Below are 16531 nucleotides of genomic sequence, written 5' to 3' on the forward strand. Positions count from 1 at the left end.
TTCCATTTAATTTATTTTGCTCATGTTACTCAGATTGGGGATCAAGGTTCATCAAGTCAAAGTGCAGCTGTGGAGATACAGTCTCTGATCACTCGTTCTTGATCAAAACTTACAACAATCATGCTTTTTCAACAGTGACCCCTCCTTTAATCAGGCATTTGTTTATGTGACAGCTCGTCCAATCATAGGGCTCACTGAATGACAGGGCTCCGTTCTAATTGATAAAAGAGCCCTTGTTCTCCTGGTGGACTGACATGGAGATTTACACCCAGCTGTGAGACTCAGAATCGCTTATGGCAAGAAGTCTTCTGTTATACACGATCCATGTCCTTGTTTTAAAGGGAAAATACAACCAAATGTAATTGTTTTTTTGTTTAGGCACCCTGACAACCATATGTGTCCCTGAAGCACAAAAGCAGTATTAAGTCACTGGGGTATATTTGTAGCAATAGTCAGAAATACATTGTATTGTTCAAAATTATCGATTTTTTTTTATGCCAAAAATCGTTAGGATATTAAGTAAAGATCATGTTCCATGAAAATATTTAGTAAATTTCCTACTGTAAATATATCAAAACTTTTGATTGGTAAAATGCATTGCTAAGAATTTAGACAAATTTTAAGACGATTTTCTCTGTATTTTGATTCTTTTGCACTCTCAGATTACAGATTTTCAAATAGTTGTCATCTCGGCCAAATATTGTCATATTCCAATAATCATACATCAATGGAAAGCTTATTTATCCAGCTTTCAGATGATGTATAAATCTACATTTCTAAAAATGTACACTTAAGACTGGATTTGTGTCTTGTTATGGTAAGTTTTGCACAGCAGAGCACCCATTGACATTTACTCTGAAAACTGTACATATCTTGTGTTTTTACATTATTGAAAAATAAAAACTATAATAAAATAGCATAATAGGGCAACAGTCTCTTTCAAATCTCTGTGTGCTGTTGGCTATCATACACAGCAGGTCACATGTAGCAGATTACTACAGTTGGGAGGGTGTCGCATTCACGTTCACTTTGACTGAACAAGCCATTAGGACAAATGTTGACTTATCAGGAGCTGCACGGCAACCCAGAAACACTGCATTTTCACATGAAGAGGGCAATGCTCATTTGTTTTAATGCCACCTCAGCTAATGTGTGCAAATTACTGGTTAACACAAAAGCCAAGAACGGGAGTACATACTACATTGAACAAAATTATAAACGCAACACTTTTGTTTTTGCCCCCATTTTTCATGAACTGAACTCAAAGATCTAAGACTTTTTCTATGTACACAAAAGGCCTATTTCTCTCAAATATTGTTCACAAATCTGTCTAAATCTGTGTAAGTGAGCACTTCTCCTTTGCCAAAGATAATCCATCCACAGGTGTGACATATCAAGATGCTGATTAGACAGCAAGATTATTGCACAGGTGTGCCTCAGGCTGGCCACAATAAAATACCACTCTAAAATGTGCAGTTTTACTGTATTAGGGTCTCCGAGGGATCCGAAAACCAGTCTGGTGTGACCACCATTTGCCTCACGCAGTGCTACACATCTCCTTCGCATAGAGTTGATCAGGTTGTTGATTGTGGCCTGTGGGATGTTCGTCCACTCCTCTTCAATGGCTGCTGGACATTGGCAGGAGCTGGAACATGCTGTTTTATACGCCGATCCAGAGCATCCCAAACATGCTCAATGGGTAACATGTCCGGTGAGTATGCTGGCCATGCAAGAACTGGGATGTTTTCAGCTTCCAGGAATTGTGTACAGATCCTTGCAACATGGGGCCGTGCATTATCATACTGCAACATGAGGTGATGGTCATGGATGAATGGCACAACAATAGGCCTCAGGATCTCGTCACGGTATCTCTGTGCATTAAAAAATGCCATCCATAAAATGCACCTGTGTTCATTGTCCACAATATACACCTCCCCATACCATAACCCCACCAATTTTGCACTTTTGTCACAGTTTTGCAGCAAGTCTGGGCACACTTGACTGCATGTTTGACATGAACTTAAAAACCCTTTGATCTAAAGACATATAATGTGCATTATTGAAATTAGATTTTTAGACTACAGATAAAGTTTTTACCCAAACTTAAATCGTACTGTCTTTTAAACTGATGAATTGGAGCAGTGAAGCCGAGCAGCCAGAATCCATTCCTTCTCTCCAATTATCAGATATTTGTGACTAAACATGAGGTAGACAGAGGAACTAAATATCCAGTTAGATGTTGTTTGTTCACTTATAGATCATCGCTGTTCATTGCACCTGAAATCAGTTCAGATAATGACCGGTGTTACAGCTTGACAGCACAGCAGTTCACATTCCATCTGCTCCAAACTAAAAAAACAGCATGCTGTGTTGTCTTCGTGGGGCAGACCCTATGCCTTCATGATCTGCTGAACAAAGTGAAAAATTAAAATGAGAGACACATACATTTCATTAAAACAGTTTAGATTTGTTTATGAGTTATGCATGGATTCGCATGCATAATGTGATCTATTTCTTACTAAAACAGGATGTTTGCAAAGAAAACAACTGCTTATCTGGAAAGGTAAGTTTTTTCTCTTACTCTATTTTGATGGCTAACTTAATTTTTTTTGAGTGACTGATAAATCTGATAGATGCACTGGTAGCACTTTATTTTACAGTCCTGTTCCTCATGTACATACTATGTACTTATTATAGTAATTACAATAACTATGTAACAACTAGGTACTAACCCTGAACCTACCCCTAAACCTAACCCTACTCCATGTAGTTACCTTGTGTTACCAGAACTTTCTTAGATAAATACACAAAATGAGAATACAAAAATGTGTTTTTTAGAACATCTTTGGGTTTGAGTCATCATTTTCTTTCACAGCATCAAGCGCTCAAGCAAAACTTAAAACAAAACACAAAGATGTGTTAACAGATGCCTAGCAAGAGAGTATTGTCTGTTTAGAGGCCTCAAAGACTGTAAAAAGCTGGAAGATTTATCTGTGGGTGGATCAAAAGTAAGATCAAAAGATGCCAAGTGTGCAGGCATCTATAGACCATCGCACAAAAGATGACACTGACTTGGTATGACAGGGAGATTTGTGTCAGTAGAGGCAAAAGCAACCATCTGCACCAAATCCTTATTCCCTGTTTCAATTCCACCTCAGTCCTGTTCACATCACCAGCCCCTCCTCTGCTGAGTCCTTTATGAACCCAGACAGAGCCATAAGCTTTGTTGGATTCTGTTTTGTTCAAATTCAAAACACCTTTTATTCTCAGAAGTGATGTAATAATTCTTAAATTACATATACTTGATTACTTGAATGATTTTAATTTCATTACACTGATTTCTTCTGGTATGTTAGGATCTTTAAGAAAATAAAGCAGTTAAATACATGGCCTTGTCTGTTTTGTTACCACCATAGACAAAGTTCTTATTAGTTATTAGTGCTGTAACCTCAACTTTGAAGTGTGAATGCTTTTATTTGTTTAAAGATCAAGCACATAACTCATATGTAATACTCATGAGTTAGAAATTGCTACATTAAAGAGAGTCAAGTTAAAAGCCAAGTAGAGCAAGACTCATGACTTGAGGATTACGTCATGTGTGTATTGCAGTTTAATGTTCAGAATCAGGGGTTTGTTCAAATGCACTACTCTGAATAAGCAGTAATAGACTTGACTAATGCTGCACTATGATGCTGTCCAGACACTTTCAGTCCCATCCGAAGGCAGTGGGCCTCTCCAGCTTCACAGAAGTGAATATGTGAACGAGTGGCTGATTGCTGCAAGACGTGATTTGATTTAGAGCAGCTCTCTGTGACACTGGGCCAGCTGTGCTCCTGTGAAAGGAGGGCGTTTCATTCTCAGACGAGATTTACGGCAGCACACGCTCACTGCACAGACGGCTGGGCTGGGCTCTGTATATCATATCTAGCAGGAGCACAATAGTAGTGGGTATCTCGCACATGCTGAGGACAGTGAAGTTAAAGACACAATAAACAAACCCAACAGGTGCACTAAATTGTGTTAATGTACCAACCAAAACAAGAGAAATGTTCAAGCAAACTCTATTAACGTCAACAATGTCATCCAAATAAAATTACATTTTGCATGAAGAAAACAGGGCATATATATATTTATTTCATTAGTTAGTTAGTGTTGTGACATTTTCAGAGTGATTTAGCACATTAAAACCCCAGATTCTCATTACCACATTTATTTATTTATTTATCTGTCTGTCTGTCACATTTATGAACTTTTGTCTCCTTATTTGGTCCTCTTCCTTTTCTTGTTTTAGTTAATTGATTGATCCTCACCTGTCTCCTGTTTCCTCATTACCTTCTGTGTGCTTAAATACCCGTTCTGTTCAGTTCCTCCTCGTCCGTGATTGTTGATGTCGATGTTTAGCGTTGTTAATGTGTCAAAGCTATATCTGTATGTTAATGCTAAATGTAAATCTTGTATATTGTCTGTATTCTCCGTCCTCATCAGTAAACTCCTTATTTTGTTCCAGATCCTCATCTCACACTTTATTTTACGTTTAGCACTACCTCAGTTTGTAACAGAATCACGGACCTAAACAGTATAGTTTATTTTTTAGCGGCGTTTTTTCTTTCATTTATTTTTTACCTTTTTTTTTCTCCTCTCCCGGAATGGCCATCCCAGCAGTCCGTCTCCTGTGCCTGGAGCAACTGGACCGTTCGCTGGAGGACCACACCAGGGAATTTTTAGATCTGGCGTGCCTTACTAACTTCCCCGACCGGAGTAAGGCACGCCTACCAGCGAACGGTCCCCGAGAGGATTTCGCCGCTTTTGTGGAGTGGGTGCTGGAGAAAAATGGATCGTCATGGACCATCTGCACCGCCGAGGACGATATCTCCAGCCCCACTCCTGACCCAGAGACCAGCCAGCCACCATCTCGATACACGGAGCCTGAGCCCACCGCAGCCGCAGAGCCCGAGCCATCCTCTGACAGGAAGCAGGATCTCGAGAGCGCGACTGACCAGGTGTGTGAGCCAGCAACACCGTGCATCGTGGGAGTCCTCGTGGAGATCGAGGGCGTGGAGGCAAGCCCTTAATTTTCTGTTTCTCCGCTGGTTCTGCCCAGCTATGAATTTTCTGTTTCTCCGCTGGTTCCGTCCAGCCCTGAATTTTCTGTTTCTCCGCTGGTTCCGCCCAGCCCTGAATTTTCAATTTTCCGCTGGTTCCGCCCAGTTCTGAATTCCCTGTGTCTCCGCTGGTTCTGCCCAGCTCTGAATCTTCTGTGTCTCCTGTGTTCCCTCCCAGCCTCCCTCTCCCACCTCCTCCTAAACCTGCCAGTCCCTCTGCTCCACTTCCGCTGGTTCCGTCCAACCCTAATCCTCCTGTGTTTCCTCCCATCCTTCCTCTCTCTCCTCCTCCTAGACCAGCCCGTTCATCGACCTCATCTCCGCTGGTGCCAGTCAGTCCCGCAGCTCACCCTCAGTCCGCGCCATCTGGGCGCGATGGTTCGCCGCTGGACTGCCAGTCTCCAGCTCCGCCTTGGCAGGTTAAGGTCCTGTCTCCGCCTCCAGCCTCCGAGCCCTGGACTCCTCCTCGGTCCTTCGACCCAGCGGCTCCGCCTTGGCTCTTAGCTCCCTCGTCTCCACCGTGGCCTGTCATCCCACTTGCTCCACCGGGCTCCCTCATCCCTCCGGCTCCACCTTGGTCAGTCGTCGACCATCCGCCGCCTCGGGACTCCACTCCTCTGGTTCCACCTCGTCACTCCATCCCTCCGGCTCTGTCAGGCTCCTCCTTCCCTCTGGTTCCACCGTCATCCTCCGTCACTCCGGCTCCACAGCGGTCTTCCAGGACCCCGCCTCCGCCTTGGTCGCCAGAGCCTTCTGCTCCACCTAGGCCCTCCGGATCCTCGACGTCACCCTGGCTCTGCGGCTGTGCTGCTCCATCTTGGGCTCCTCACCCACCGGTGCAGTCTCCTCCTGTCGGCCCCCTGGTGTCGTCAGCCGCTTCTCCACCGTGGCTCCTCCCGCCGTCGACTCCACCGTGGATCTCCGTCCTGGCTGGTCTCTGGTGGACCATCTGGCTCCTCCTGCTCCGGGCTCCTCCCTGGCTCCTCCCTCCATCCACTCCGCCCTGGTCCCTACCTCTATAATCCCTCATCACCTGCTCCTGGCCTACTCCTTGCCCGCCTCCAGAACCCCCACCCTCCCTCCACTGGTATTCCTCTTGTGGTGCGAGGACGCACCGTTTCCGGGAGGGGGCGAACTGTCACATTTATGAACTTTTGTCTCCTTATTTGGTCCTCTTCCTTTTCTTGTTTTAGTTAATTGATTGATCCTCACCTGTCTCCTGTTTCCTCATTACCTTCTGTGTGCTTAAATACCCGTTCTGTTCAGTTCCTCCTCGTCCGTGATTGTTGATGTCGATGTTTCGCGTTGTTAATGTGTCAAAGCTATATCTGTATGTTAATGCTAAATGTAAATCTTGTATTGTCTGTATTCTCCGCCCTCATCAGTAAACTCCTTATTTTGTTCCAGATCCTCATCTCACACTTTATTTTACGTTTAGCACTACCTCGGTTTGTAACACTGTCTGTCTGTCTATATATATTTATTACTATAATAAAATATTTTGTTATTTATTTGGTTATAGTGATTGGTTTATATATATTAGTGAGTAATTTAAATAAGCATACATTAATAAATATAAGCTACGCCAAGCTGTAAATATGCAAGCTATAAACACTATACAGATACATTAGCCTTAATGTATAACATTTTATTTACTATTTCATATTTATGATTTATTATTTTAATATAATTATTTTTTTCACATGATGTGGTAAAAAGAAAATTTTATTTTAATAACAATAATGTTCAAATAAGTTTTAAAAGTCGTAAAAATGGCTTAATATTCCTGTTGCAAAATACAGTTTCTTTTGATAATTTTAAGGATGAATCTTTATTTCATCAAAACATTTATTAAAAATAATATAAAAAAAAACATTTACTCAGTAACAAAGCACATACATCATTTGAATACTTTATTAAATAATTATAATCAAACTAAAAAAGGAAATTCCACCTTCAAAAGTCACATTTACTTTTTTTTTTTTTTACACTTAAATGTTTCAAGTTTTCCTAACAACAACAGCATCACTAGGTGAGCTACAATATATGCAAGTGTATTATTTACTTCCAGAGGGAAAAGCTCAAAACTCCCTGAACCGTGTTGTGCGCACAAGAGCACATGAGGTTTCAGAAGCTACACCGAGGCTGATGGTGATTTAAGAAGGAGAGATCAGGAGCTACAAGACCACAGTCAAGAGAGGTTTTGTGCCCAATTAATGAGCTCAGTCCAAAATAATCCAGATTGGCTTGCTTTCTGAAAGGCCTCCACCAAAGGCCTATGTGGCACAGCATATTGTTCAAAAAGCTGATAAGAAAGTAGAAAAGAACTGATGTCTATCAAAACCAGAATTCCATTTGTGCTGAATTAGAGTTACCATCTATCAGACAAATTGACTTATCTTGGTTTTTTCGGTGTATAAATGTCTCAAATTCAGGTTTAAGGGTTTGTTTGAACTTTCTTATAACACTGAATTTAATTTTGGTTTAACTAAATGCTGAACAATGGTAGAGTGTTTGGGAGATCCAGTCTGAAAATATTAGCAATTTCACAGGTGCAGATTGGTGCAGAAATCAAACACAACCGCTTTAAAGGGTGTATGATGCCTTAACACTATCAAAACTCAGTTTTCATAAACACCGGTATTCAGAGCAAAGGTACCCAGTATAATTGCCAAAGTGCACAGAAGAAGCTGTCACTGAAACATCAAAAACCACAATGCAAACAGAAGTCTGAAATTATTCTGATTCTTATACTACTGACATAAGATTTCCAGAACCTGGGATGAGCTGATAGAAACTTGTTCAGTACAAATAATAATAATAATTACAGTTAAAATAAAAACACAAACAAAACATTCTGGAATTTCCTTTTAACCTTGAACTGAAATACAAACTGGAAAATATATATATATATATACTAAGTATCAAGTTGACATGTACACCACAACAGTAGCAATTCCTGAATGATATACATGCATTTTTTTCAGTCATTTCACATTGATACAAGCAACTTATTTACATCACACTGGATATGTTTCTGAATCCAGACTCTACGCAGCGTTCCTTTTGCATTCTACATACATTTAGCAGCATTTAAAACATTGATAAATCTTAGTAGCTGTAACTCATAGAGTAACGCCAACTTGCAGTGTACAATATAGTTAACATCCAGATCCTGAGTGTCCATCTACATGCTGTAATGTCTTCATTTAGACTTGAAGATCACATGCCAGTCACATGTCAGTTTAAGGACAAGCTTTCTTCGTTGGAAAATCCATAGGGATTTGAGGTCCCTGTGTGCTTGTTTTGTCAACATAAAAAATCTCCACGTACAGCATCGATGAAGCATTTGAGGTGTAACAAGGACATCTGTGCAAGCGCATCCTTTAAAGGTGTTTCAAGGTCCAGCTGATTGACTGGCAACAGAAGAAATGATCAGAACAGTATCATCGATGGGAGTGGAAAATGGCTCATGATGAGTTGTGATTATTCTAGCCTGAGAAAATCAAAGTCTCTATAATCAATCTCTTTCTGAGTCATGGCTTTCCTTAGGTTGCTGTCTTGCATTTAGGTGTGTGTCTTTGTTACCAAAGCAATATTCAATACATTAAGGGAGACAGTTTATATCCAGATCAAGGCACAAATGTTTCACATCTGAAATATTTATCACCATTCATCACAAAGTTCAGAGCAAGTATGGAATCTAGAATACTTGGTGCCTTTCAAAACTTATATTTATGGTTTACTACAATGTCATAATCATGAGTTTAAACCCTTGCTTTCTGAGTAGAGGCTGGGAATTTGTAATAAAGCCGACAAGTTTTACACCTTCCCGTCATTTACATTGTCAGGAAGTAAAAAACAAGAAAATTGGCCAATGAAACAACTTCATTCAAACTAAAACCGCTTGAATGTACAACATGTCATAATCATGATTTATAAACTCATAAATAGGAAGTTGCCATATGACTTGAAGGCAGCAAATATTCCAGAGAAATCCCAGAGCTTCAGTACACATGGGTGAGAAACAATGGAGGAACAGTTTGAGCAGCAGTGCACAATGGCGAGCCAGACAGGAGGTGCAAACAGAAACACAGCAGGCTAGTTTACGTCGCACAAGACCACTGCTAAAGCTGCGCACACTGGCTATGCAACAACAGCACTCTGTCAGCGCTCTCTGTACACAAGGGCAAACTAAATCACTTTAACCGAGGCGAGGAAAACAAGTGATGTGTTTGTGAAAGGCGAGAGGGATGGGGGAATCACAGTGGATCAGGAGGGATATGTACACCCTATAGTATGCCAGTAGCTTGTCTGTGGACACAAGTTCCTGTAAATAACATCCTCCCCTGAGGCTGAAATGGAAACGACTAGAGGCTGAAATGAAGATCTGTGGACACACCGACTCTCTTTATAGGTACTTCCTTTATGCCACTGTCTTTCCTGCAGTTTATCAAGGTAAAATTACTGAGTACAAATCAGCCCATGCTCTTGTCAGAAATTAAATCTGCTACACATTGAGAACAACTCATGCTAAAAGTGTTTGAGATCATATTTCAAATTGTGTTACTGATATCTGTATCTTCCTGCATTACACAATTCAAATATGCTAAAGATCCCATAAAGAGTTTAGACAATTGCAATTTTATTCTTTGTTTTGACATATCATGTTGAAACAGGAAGTTGGGGCAGTACATATCAAATTTATTTTTTTTTTAATGGGGATGGCATTTGGTTTAAATCATAACTTTCTATTGCGGGTCAGAAGTATGTGGTTTTAGCAGGGAGTTTCTCATTATAAAGAGCATTTGATTGGGAAAAATAGACAGTGAGACATCAATATCATTTTTTTTTGGGGGGGGGGGCTGAATTTTAAAGTTGTATATTTGTTAAAATCTATTTTGTCAGTTTGTGAGAAACATTAGCGTATATATGCTTCAAAGCTTAAAAATAAAGACATGAACCAAAAAGAAGTACACTTTATCATACGGAGTTAAACTGTATACAAATATATATTTAATTAAATTAGTTCATAAATGCTTGTCAGCCCATTTTGCATTACATTTACACTAACCATAATGCAAATTATATTGACAAGGTTATGAAAATTGTATTTTATATATCTACATTTAAATGTATATTTGTAATTTACACATTTGTAATGATGGAGTTGCAATTTAGTACATTTAAAATATTTTAACTTTAAATGTAATATTATATAGACTACAGTTAGTTTTATATATATTTAAAATCAAGTACTTTCCATGTGCTTTAGTATGTTAGTCAAACATCAAAAATAAGTGTACTTCAACACACAAAACAACAAAAGTTAAGCATGATTAAAACGTTACTTTACAGTAAAACTTCTAACTTGAAACTATTACAAAGTGGAACTTTTAAACATATACTTAAGTATATAAGGAAACATAAGTACACTTACGTGGCATTTTTATATTGTTTAAAAACCCTTTTAAGATTTGAATCACACTACATGTGCACATTCAATACAATTAAACACTTCTTTTTCACAAGGGTACATGCTTTTAAAATAAGTGAAACCTTGTTTTTTTTCCTTCAATCCCTCACAATTATTAATATAAAAAAATATTAGGCAAGTTCTTGTTTAAAGTTCACAGTTCTGTTTTCCTGTTTTGTTATGTAACATCTGCGTTGCGCACAGTCAAAACACAAGATGTGCCTTTTCTGCTACTTTCAGCAAGAGAAATCTCATCTGATCTGAATGGCATTTTGTTATTGTGGCATTTTCAGCTCACTTTACTAAATTGCTGGCAAGGATCAAAAGCTGATTATCGCTTCAGTGTTGAAGAAGGTGCATGCATATGCACATGCATATCAGTGCATTTGCAATCACTAGCCTGAAAATGTATGTGTAGTTGCAGATCGTTTAAGCGAGCATGTGTGCTCATATACGAGAGTGTGTGTGGGCTGAAGTATGTGTTTAAAGTCGGCTTTTGCTGGGGAGCTGGAGTATGGCGCCCCATGGACCTGCCTTAAAACGCCACAATAAGATTAACGAGTGCTTCCCATGCCACATGCTGCTGCTGTCCCTGCTCTTCTGTCTGAGCGCTGACACCTGAAACCCTGACCCAGAGAAGAGGGCATCTGTTGTATCTGCATGTGCATCCGTGACTGTCAGTATGCGTGTTTTATCTATTACTCACGTTATCATTTCTGCAAGAGGCGGAGCAGGTTTTGATAGATGATTACATACTACAAACATTTTAGGAAAGGTCAATTTTGGTTGACTTTAAGGGACATAAATATGACATTTATATCAAATATGACTGAGTAACACGTAAACAACAGTGATCTGAGAGCAATAAGATAATCAGGCCTCTTTGTTCATTTCCATCACACTCTAAAGGGAAAGGATGCAATCTTATAAACTGAAATGTGACACATATTTTCAATGACACTCTATTGTTATACAGACACCAAGATATGCAGGACAGAACATATACACGTGTATATGGCCTACATGTATTAGCCATTCAACCTATAGAGCTGGATAGCAAGCAGAAGCATTGAGAACACTTGTGTATGTGTGTGTGTGTGTGACACTAATCTGTTAATCTTGTTAATGCCATTGCAGCTGGTGCCCCAACGTCCAACACATGAAATAAAGGAAGGACAACATGATAACCAACAGCTGTTGATGCTCACTGTTTGTTGCCCATCACACACATGCACTCCCACTAAAACGCTCTTTGTTGGATGGTTTCTGTTGCAGTTTCTCTCCCACTAGATGTCAAAAAGGTAGAGGAACTGAAATATTTAGTAAAGGAATCATAACTACTTTTGAAAAACAGTGGGTTGACAACGGGGTAAATACTAAACTTCTATGCAGATGGACAAGTTCTCCCTTCCTTTTGATGTTCATCCCTAAATTATGAATATATAAATTTTTTAAGATAGGAGAATTGAATGAGAAAGAAAAAAGTTGGAAATGCCCACTTTGAAAAAACAAAATACTTCCAAAAAGAGGGTTTTTGTAGTGACACTATAGAAGAATAATTTTGGGTTCAACCATGAGTTCAACAAAAAACCTTTTAGTGAACAGCTTAAAATTAAAAACCTTTTTTCTTAGTATGAAGAAAACTTTTTTAAATCTGAAGGACCTTTAGCCAGAAGGGAGTTTTTGCAGAAAAAAACATTTTGGTTGCTCAAAGAACCTTTCAGCAAACAGTTCCTTAAACAAACAATATTCTGTAGTATGAAGAACATTTTAAAAATCTAAAGAAGTTTACTTTACAATAAAGAACGTTTTGTGGAATGGAAAGATTCCATGGAAGTTAAAGGTTATTCATGGGATCATCAATACCAATAAAGAACATTTTAGGATCGTATTTTATTTTTCTGTATCCAAAAGCTCACTATACTTTCTTCTCCTGCTGAAAAGAGCATCACAGATGCTCATCAGCATGATTCTTAACTAACCACCAAAAAGACTGTGTAGTTCAACAGTTAGACCAGCACCAAACCAACATACACCTGGATATTCTCACAGGTCTATGCAGGTCTTTTCACCAGGAATATGTTTCTTCTGTTTCTTGAAGAATGGCCAGTAGAAACAAGACTCATAATGTTAGGTGACAAGGCATGTGGGGGGCCAGAATGATGGAATGAAGGTGCTAGATGTTGACGGTGTCACATTTACAGAGACAATCCGCCTCGTCCTCTTTTCACTGATCCAGAACTCTAGCGTAGTCCTGCAAAGCGCAGCCTCCTTCGCTCTTCAGATCAGCGAAGACCTGCGTGAAGAAATGCGGGTCTGCGTTGATGCGCAGCATCTTGGCACTGGTGATGTCGATAATGGCCAGGCAACGGTCCCAGAATGCCTCTTTAGCCGCCTCCACCAGGAAGGGCTTGAGCGGGTACGAGATCTCGTTCCCCATGTAGGAGTACGACAGGTACAGGCAGGTAAGGAGAATTGCTTGGAGCTCATGCTCTGAAGACACCACGTCGCCATCCACCACATCGCGGCACAGCATGTACACAAACACCACGTTGGCTGGCGTCACGAAGGCCTGGTCCTGCCAGCCCTGGAGCAAGAGTGAGCGGTCCACAGCGCGGAGCCACAGGACCGGATCGGCAGGGGAAAGATGCTTGAGCCGATAGCAGCGGCCACACAGAAACTCACCCAGGCAGCGGAGCAGCTCGCTGGTCGAGGCCTGGACAATCACACGCTTAGGTGAGGAGGTGCATGTAGGTGCGATCTTCTTTACGGAGGAAATCTGCTGTGGTTTGCCGTATCCCACACCCAGCCCTACGCCCAGGCCCAGACCCGCTGGACCATCATAGCTAGTGAGGTTGGCGCAGGAGAGAGACTTCTTCACATTTTCACGGTTGAGGTGCAAGACTGGATCCTTCTGGTAGATGTTATTGTTGTTGAGAGGAGCCCCGCCGGCCCCTTGACCTCCAGGATAGGCTTTTTTGGACTCGTCCCGCTTCTTGGTGGAGGCCACCAGGCGTTTCCAGGTGAGAGCGGGGAGGAAGATGGAGTGGCCACGTTTGTGGTTAGTGTCTTTTTGAGTGTTCAGCGAGCGGCTGCTCAGGCTCGGGTAATGGCTTAGAGAACCAGGCCGGTTGTCATAATAACCGGGTTTTCGAGGACCCGGGGAGAGGGACAGTATGGTACCCATGAGTCCACTGAGGTGATGAAGACACCAGCTGTGTGGGTTAATGTGGCTCAGAAATAAAGTGCTTGTGCCTCACTGTTCGAAATCTAGAAGGTCAAGACTGGGCTGATGAGGGGCATGGATGAGTTCCTGAGAAGATTATATGTAAAGCATTATAATAAATAAATGACGACTTTAAATGATCTAGTAAATGATCATTAACTAACCATATAACCAATACATTTTCTACAGTATTGTGAATCTATTTTAATGTCAGTTAATAAAAACATAATTGTTCCCTATTAGTTCATCTTAGTTTAGCTCCATTAAACAATATTAAAAGATAAAACTTTAGAATTTAACAGAGCAGTAAATTTTTTAAATGAACAATAACTAAATTTAGTAAATGTTTCAGAAGTATTTTTCATTTTTAGTTCATGTCCACTACGCAGTTCCCTAATGTTAACAAATGGAACCTTATTGTAAAGTGTTACCAAATTCTGTCATCATTTTGTTTCTAACCTTTCTTTTAATCTGTGGATTATAAATTATGTTTAAATTTAGACATTTAGAATCTTAAAGAAATGCTATTCATGATACTTGTCCTCGATCTCCTCTGTGTTTTTATAACAGTTTACAGTAAAGTACTATTTGAGTTGTGAATGAATCAATCTTGAGATCAATCAGTTAATTCAGTGACCAGTTCTGAATGATTTGTTCACAAATCTAACTGATCCGTTGGACTCACTGATGACTCTCTGATCCAGTTGTAGCAGGAATAGCTCACTGGAGATGAAAATTATCATTATATAATGACTTAAATTTCTATCAGTTCAAATAGCTATATTTTTTTAAGAAGTTGTATTATAAAATATATTTGTTAATGTTTGCTACTATATCATTTTTGGTGTTTTAGTGTCAGTTTTGAATCTTGAAATCCTGGGAGTCCACATTCACAGTTTTTTTTTTTTTTTTAAACTGCACATTACTAAAATTACTCCACAGAAGAAAAGCATATGGTATTAACCTGAGAGTGATAAACCAAATACTATGAAATGTTCATCTTCTCACTGAAATTGTATTATTTGTAATGACATTTGCAGTTAATTGTAACCCTGGACCACAAAACCAGTCTTAAGTCACACGAGTATATTTGTAGCAATAGCCAACAATACAATGTATGGGTCAAAATTATCATTAGGATATTAAGTAAAGATCATGTTCCATAAACATATTTAGTAAATTTCCTATTGTAAATATATCAAAACTTAAGAATGTAATCTTGACGACTTTAAAGGAGATTTTTCTCAATATTTAGATTGGATTTTTTTATTTGTATTTTTTTTTTATAATGACTGTAGCTACTCTTTAAGTTACCAGGGTCGGACTTGTTTCCCATGAGGGGAGTGTTTTGCTCACCTGTTCGTCCCGCACATCACACGCGCGCGCACTGCATTAAATCCTTCCTTCACGAAAGAATTCACATAAGCGAATCCACTTCCTTGTGTTCAACAGCGGATCACTTCTCTGTATCTGCACGAGTTACTAACAAAGTCCTTGATGTCGTTCCTGTTTAAATACGTCCATCGTCCAGAAATGCTGCTCGTGAAGTGTCCTCATTTGCACGGGAGGATTTACACCAGATCAAACTTTCATGGCAGTGCAGTTCCGTTCCTCATGGTCCGCTTTATGCACTTTGAACAAACGAGCATGTTTGGGCTTGTTCAAGAAAACCCGTCAAAAATAGAATATATATAGGCTATGCAAAGACGCACTTGAACACACAAGTCTCCAGCCTGTGTGCTGACAGCGAGAGGAGTTTGTGCTCTGGTCCTCCGTGCTGCACATCACACTGTGTTCAGCTCAAGCTCCTCCTCAAGACATGTGACGTACTGCTAATATCATCCTATTCCCTGCATACCCCAGCTCTGTACACACTCACATCAGTAATACGTAATAATAATAAATGTTTCTTGAGTAGCAAACCAGCATATTCAAATTATTTCTGAAGGATCATTTCACTGAAGTCTGAAGTAGGCCTATTTTTTAAATTACAAAACAATTCTTTTGAATATTGTATTTTTGATTAAATAAATGCAGCCCTGGTGAGCACTTGCTGTAACATGGAGTTAATTTGATCAGCACAAGAACTGTTATTGATTTTCAAAATGGCTCAGCAAATGCAACAAGACTTAGCAAGATTTAACATTTAGCAAAGCAGTAATTCTGCATGGTGGCAGACAGCATACATGCTTCCCTTCAGTGTGGGATTTATGACCTGGGGATCAACACATAGAAATGAATATTTGTGCAGTGTGTTAAAAACTGAAATGTGCAATTTGCAATGATAAAGGGGCTGTGAATAAACCTGACTTTTTTGGTCCACGGACCAAATTTCCTGCTTAATTTCACCTCCTGATGGTGATGATAGACAGGGTGGAAGGAGACAAGAACACAAGTGAAGCTTGCATGGTATCTCTATATTTTAAACAATACAGTTTTTGTTGAAAGTAATTGTGCTTAAATTGATTAAACATGCACTTTTAGTGTACTCCAGAGTCAATGATGTTCAGGGGGCCCGGGAACCATATAGTGGCACCCCTGATGGTGGATATAAATAGTGACAGATTTCACAGACGCGCTTGAAAGATTTGTTTTCTGCGGTGTTGCATTTCGCAATCAGTTGTACGCTGCCCTCTAGTGATCAAATTGCAGAAGTCTAAACATCTATAGGCTGTGACTTGGATTTGAACTGACTGGAGTCAGGCATTGCTCTCTCTGCTCTGCAGA

General features: G+C 39.9%; 2 protein-coding genes across 2 annotated transcripts in view; one reads left to right on the forward strand and one right to left on the reverse strand.

The window, feature by feature from the left end:
* The first annotated feature begins 3021 nt into the window (after window positions 1-3021).
* Window positions 3022-16531, forward strand: part of LOC132144884 (uncharacterized) — a 199482-nt gene continuing 185972 nt past the window's right edge. Inside the window, exons 1-2 of the mRNA XM_059555434.1 lie at window positions 3022-3075; window positions 5528-5571. Of these exons, the coding sequence (XP_059411417.1) occupies window positions 3022-3075; window positions 5528-5571 (98 nt within the window). The remainder of the gene's footprint in view (window positions 3076-5527; window positions 5572-16531) is intronic.
* si:dkeyp-92c9.2 (uncharacterized protein LOC571482 homolog) lies at window positions 11597-15200 on the reverse strand. Its single transcript, XM_059556750.1, has 2 exons — window positions 15161-15200; window positions 11597-13891 (listed from the first exon to the last, which is right to left on the reverse strand). Exon 2 carries the CDS (start codon window positions 13763-13765, stop codon window positions 12806-12808), a length of 960 nt encoding a protein of 319 aa, XP_059412733.1. The 5' UTR covers window positions 13766-13891; window positions 15161-15200; the 3' UTR covers window positions 11597-12805.

This window comes from Carassius carassius, chromosome 8, assembly GCF_963082965.1.
Source record: "Carassius carassius chromosome 8, fCarCar2.1, whole genome shotgun sequence".
In the NCBI taxonomy this organism is placed as follows: Eukaryota; Metazoa; Chordata; class Actinopteri; order Cypriniformes; family Cyprinidae; genus Carassius; species Carassius carassius.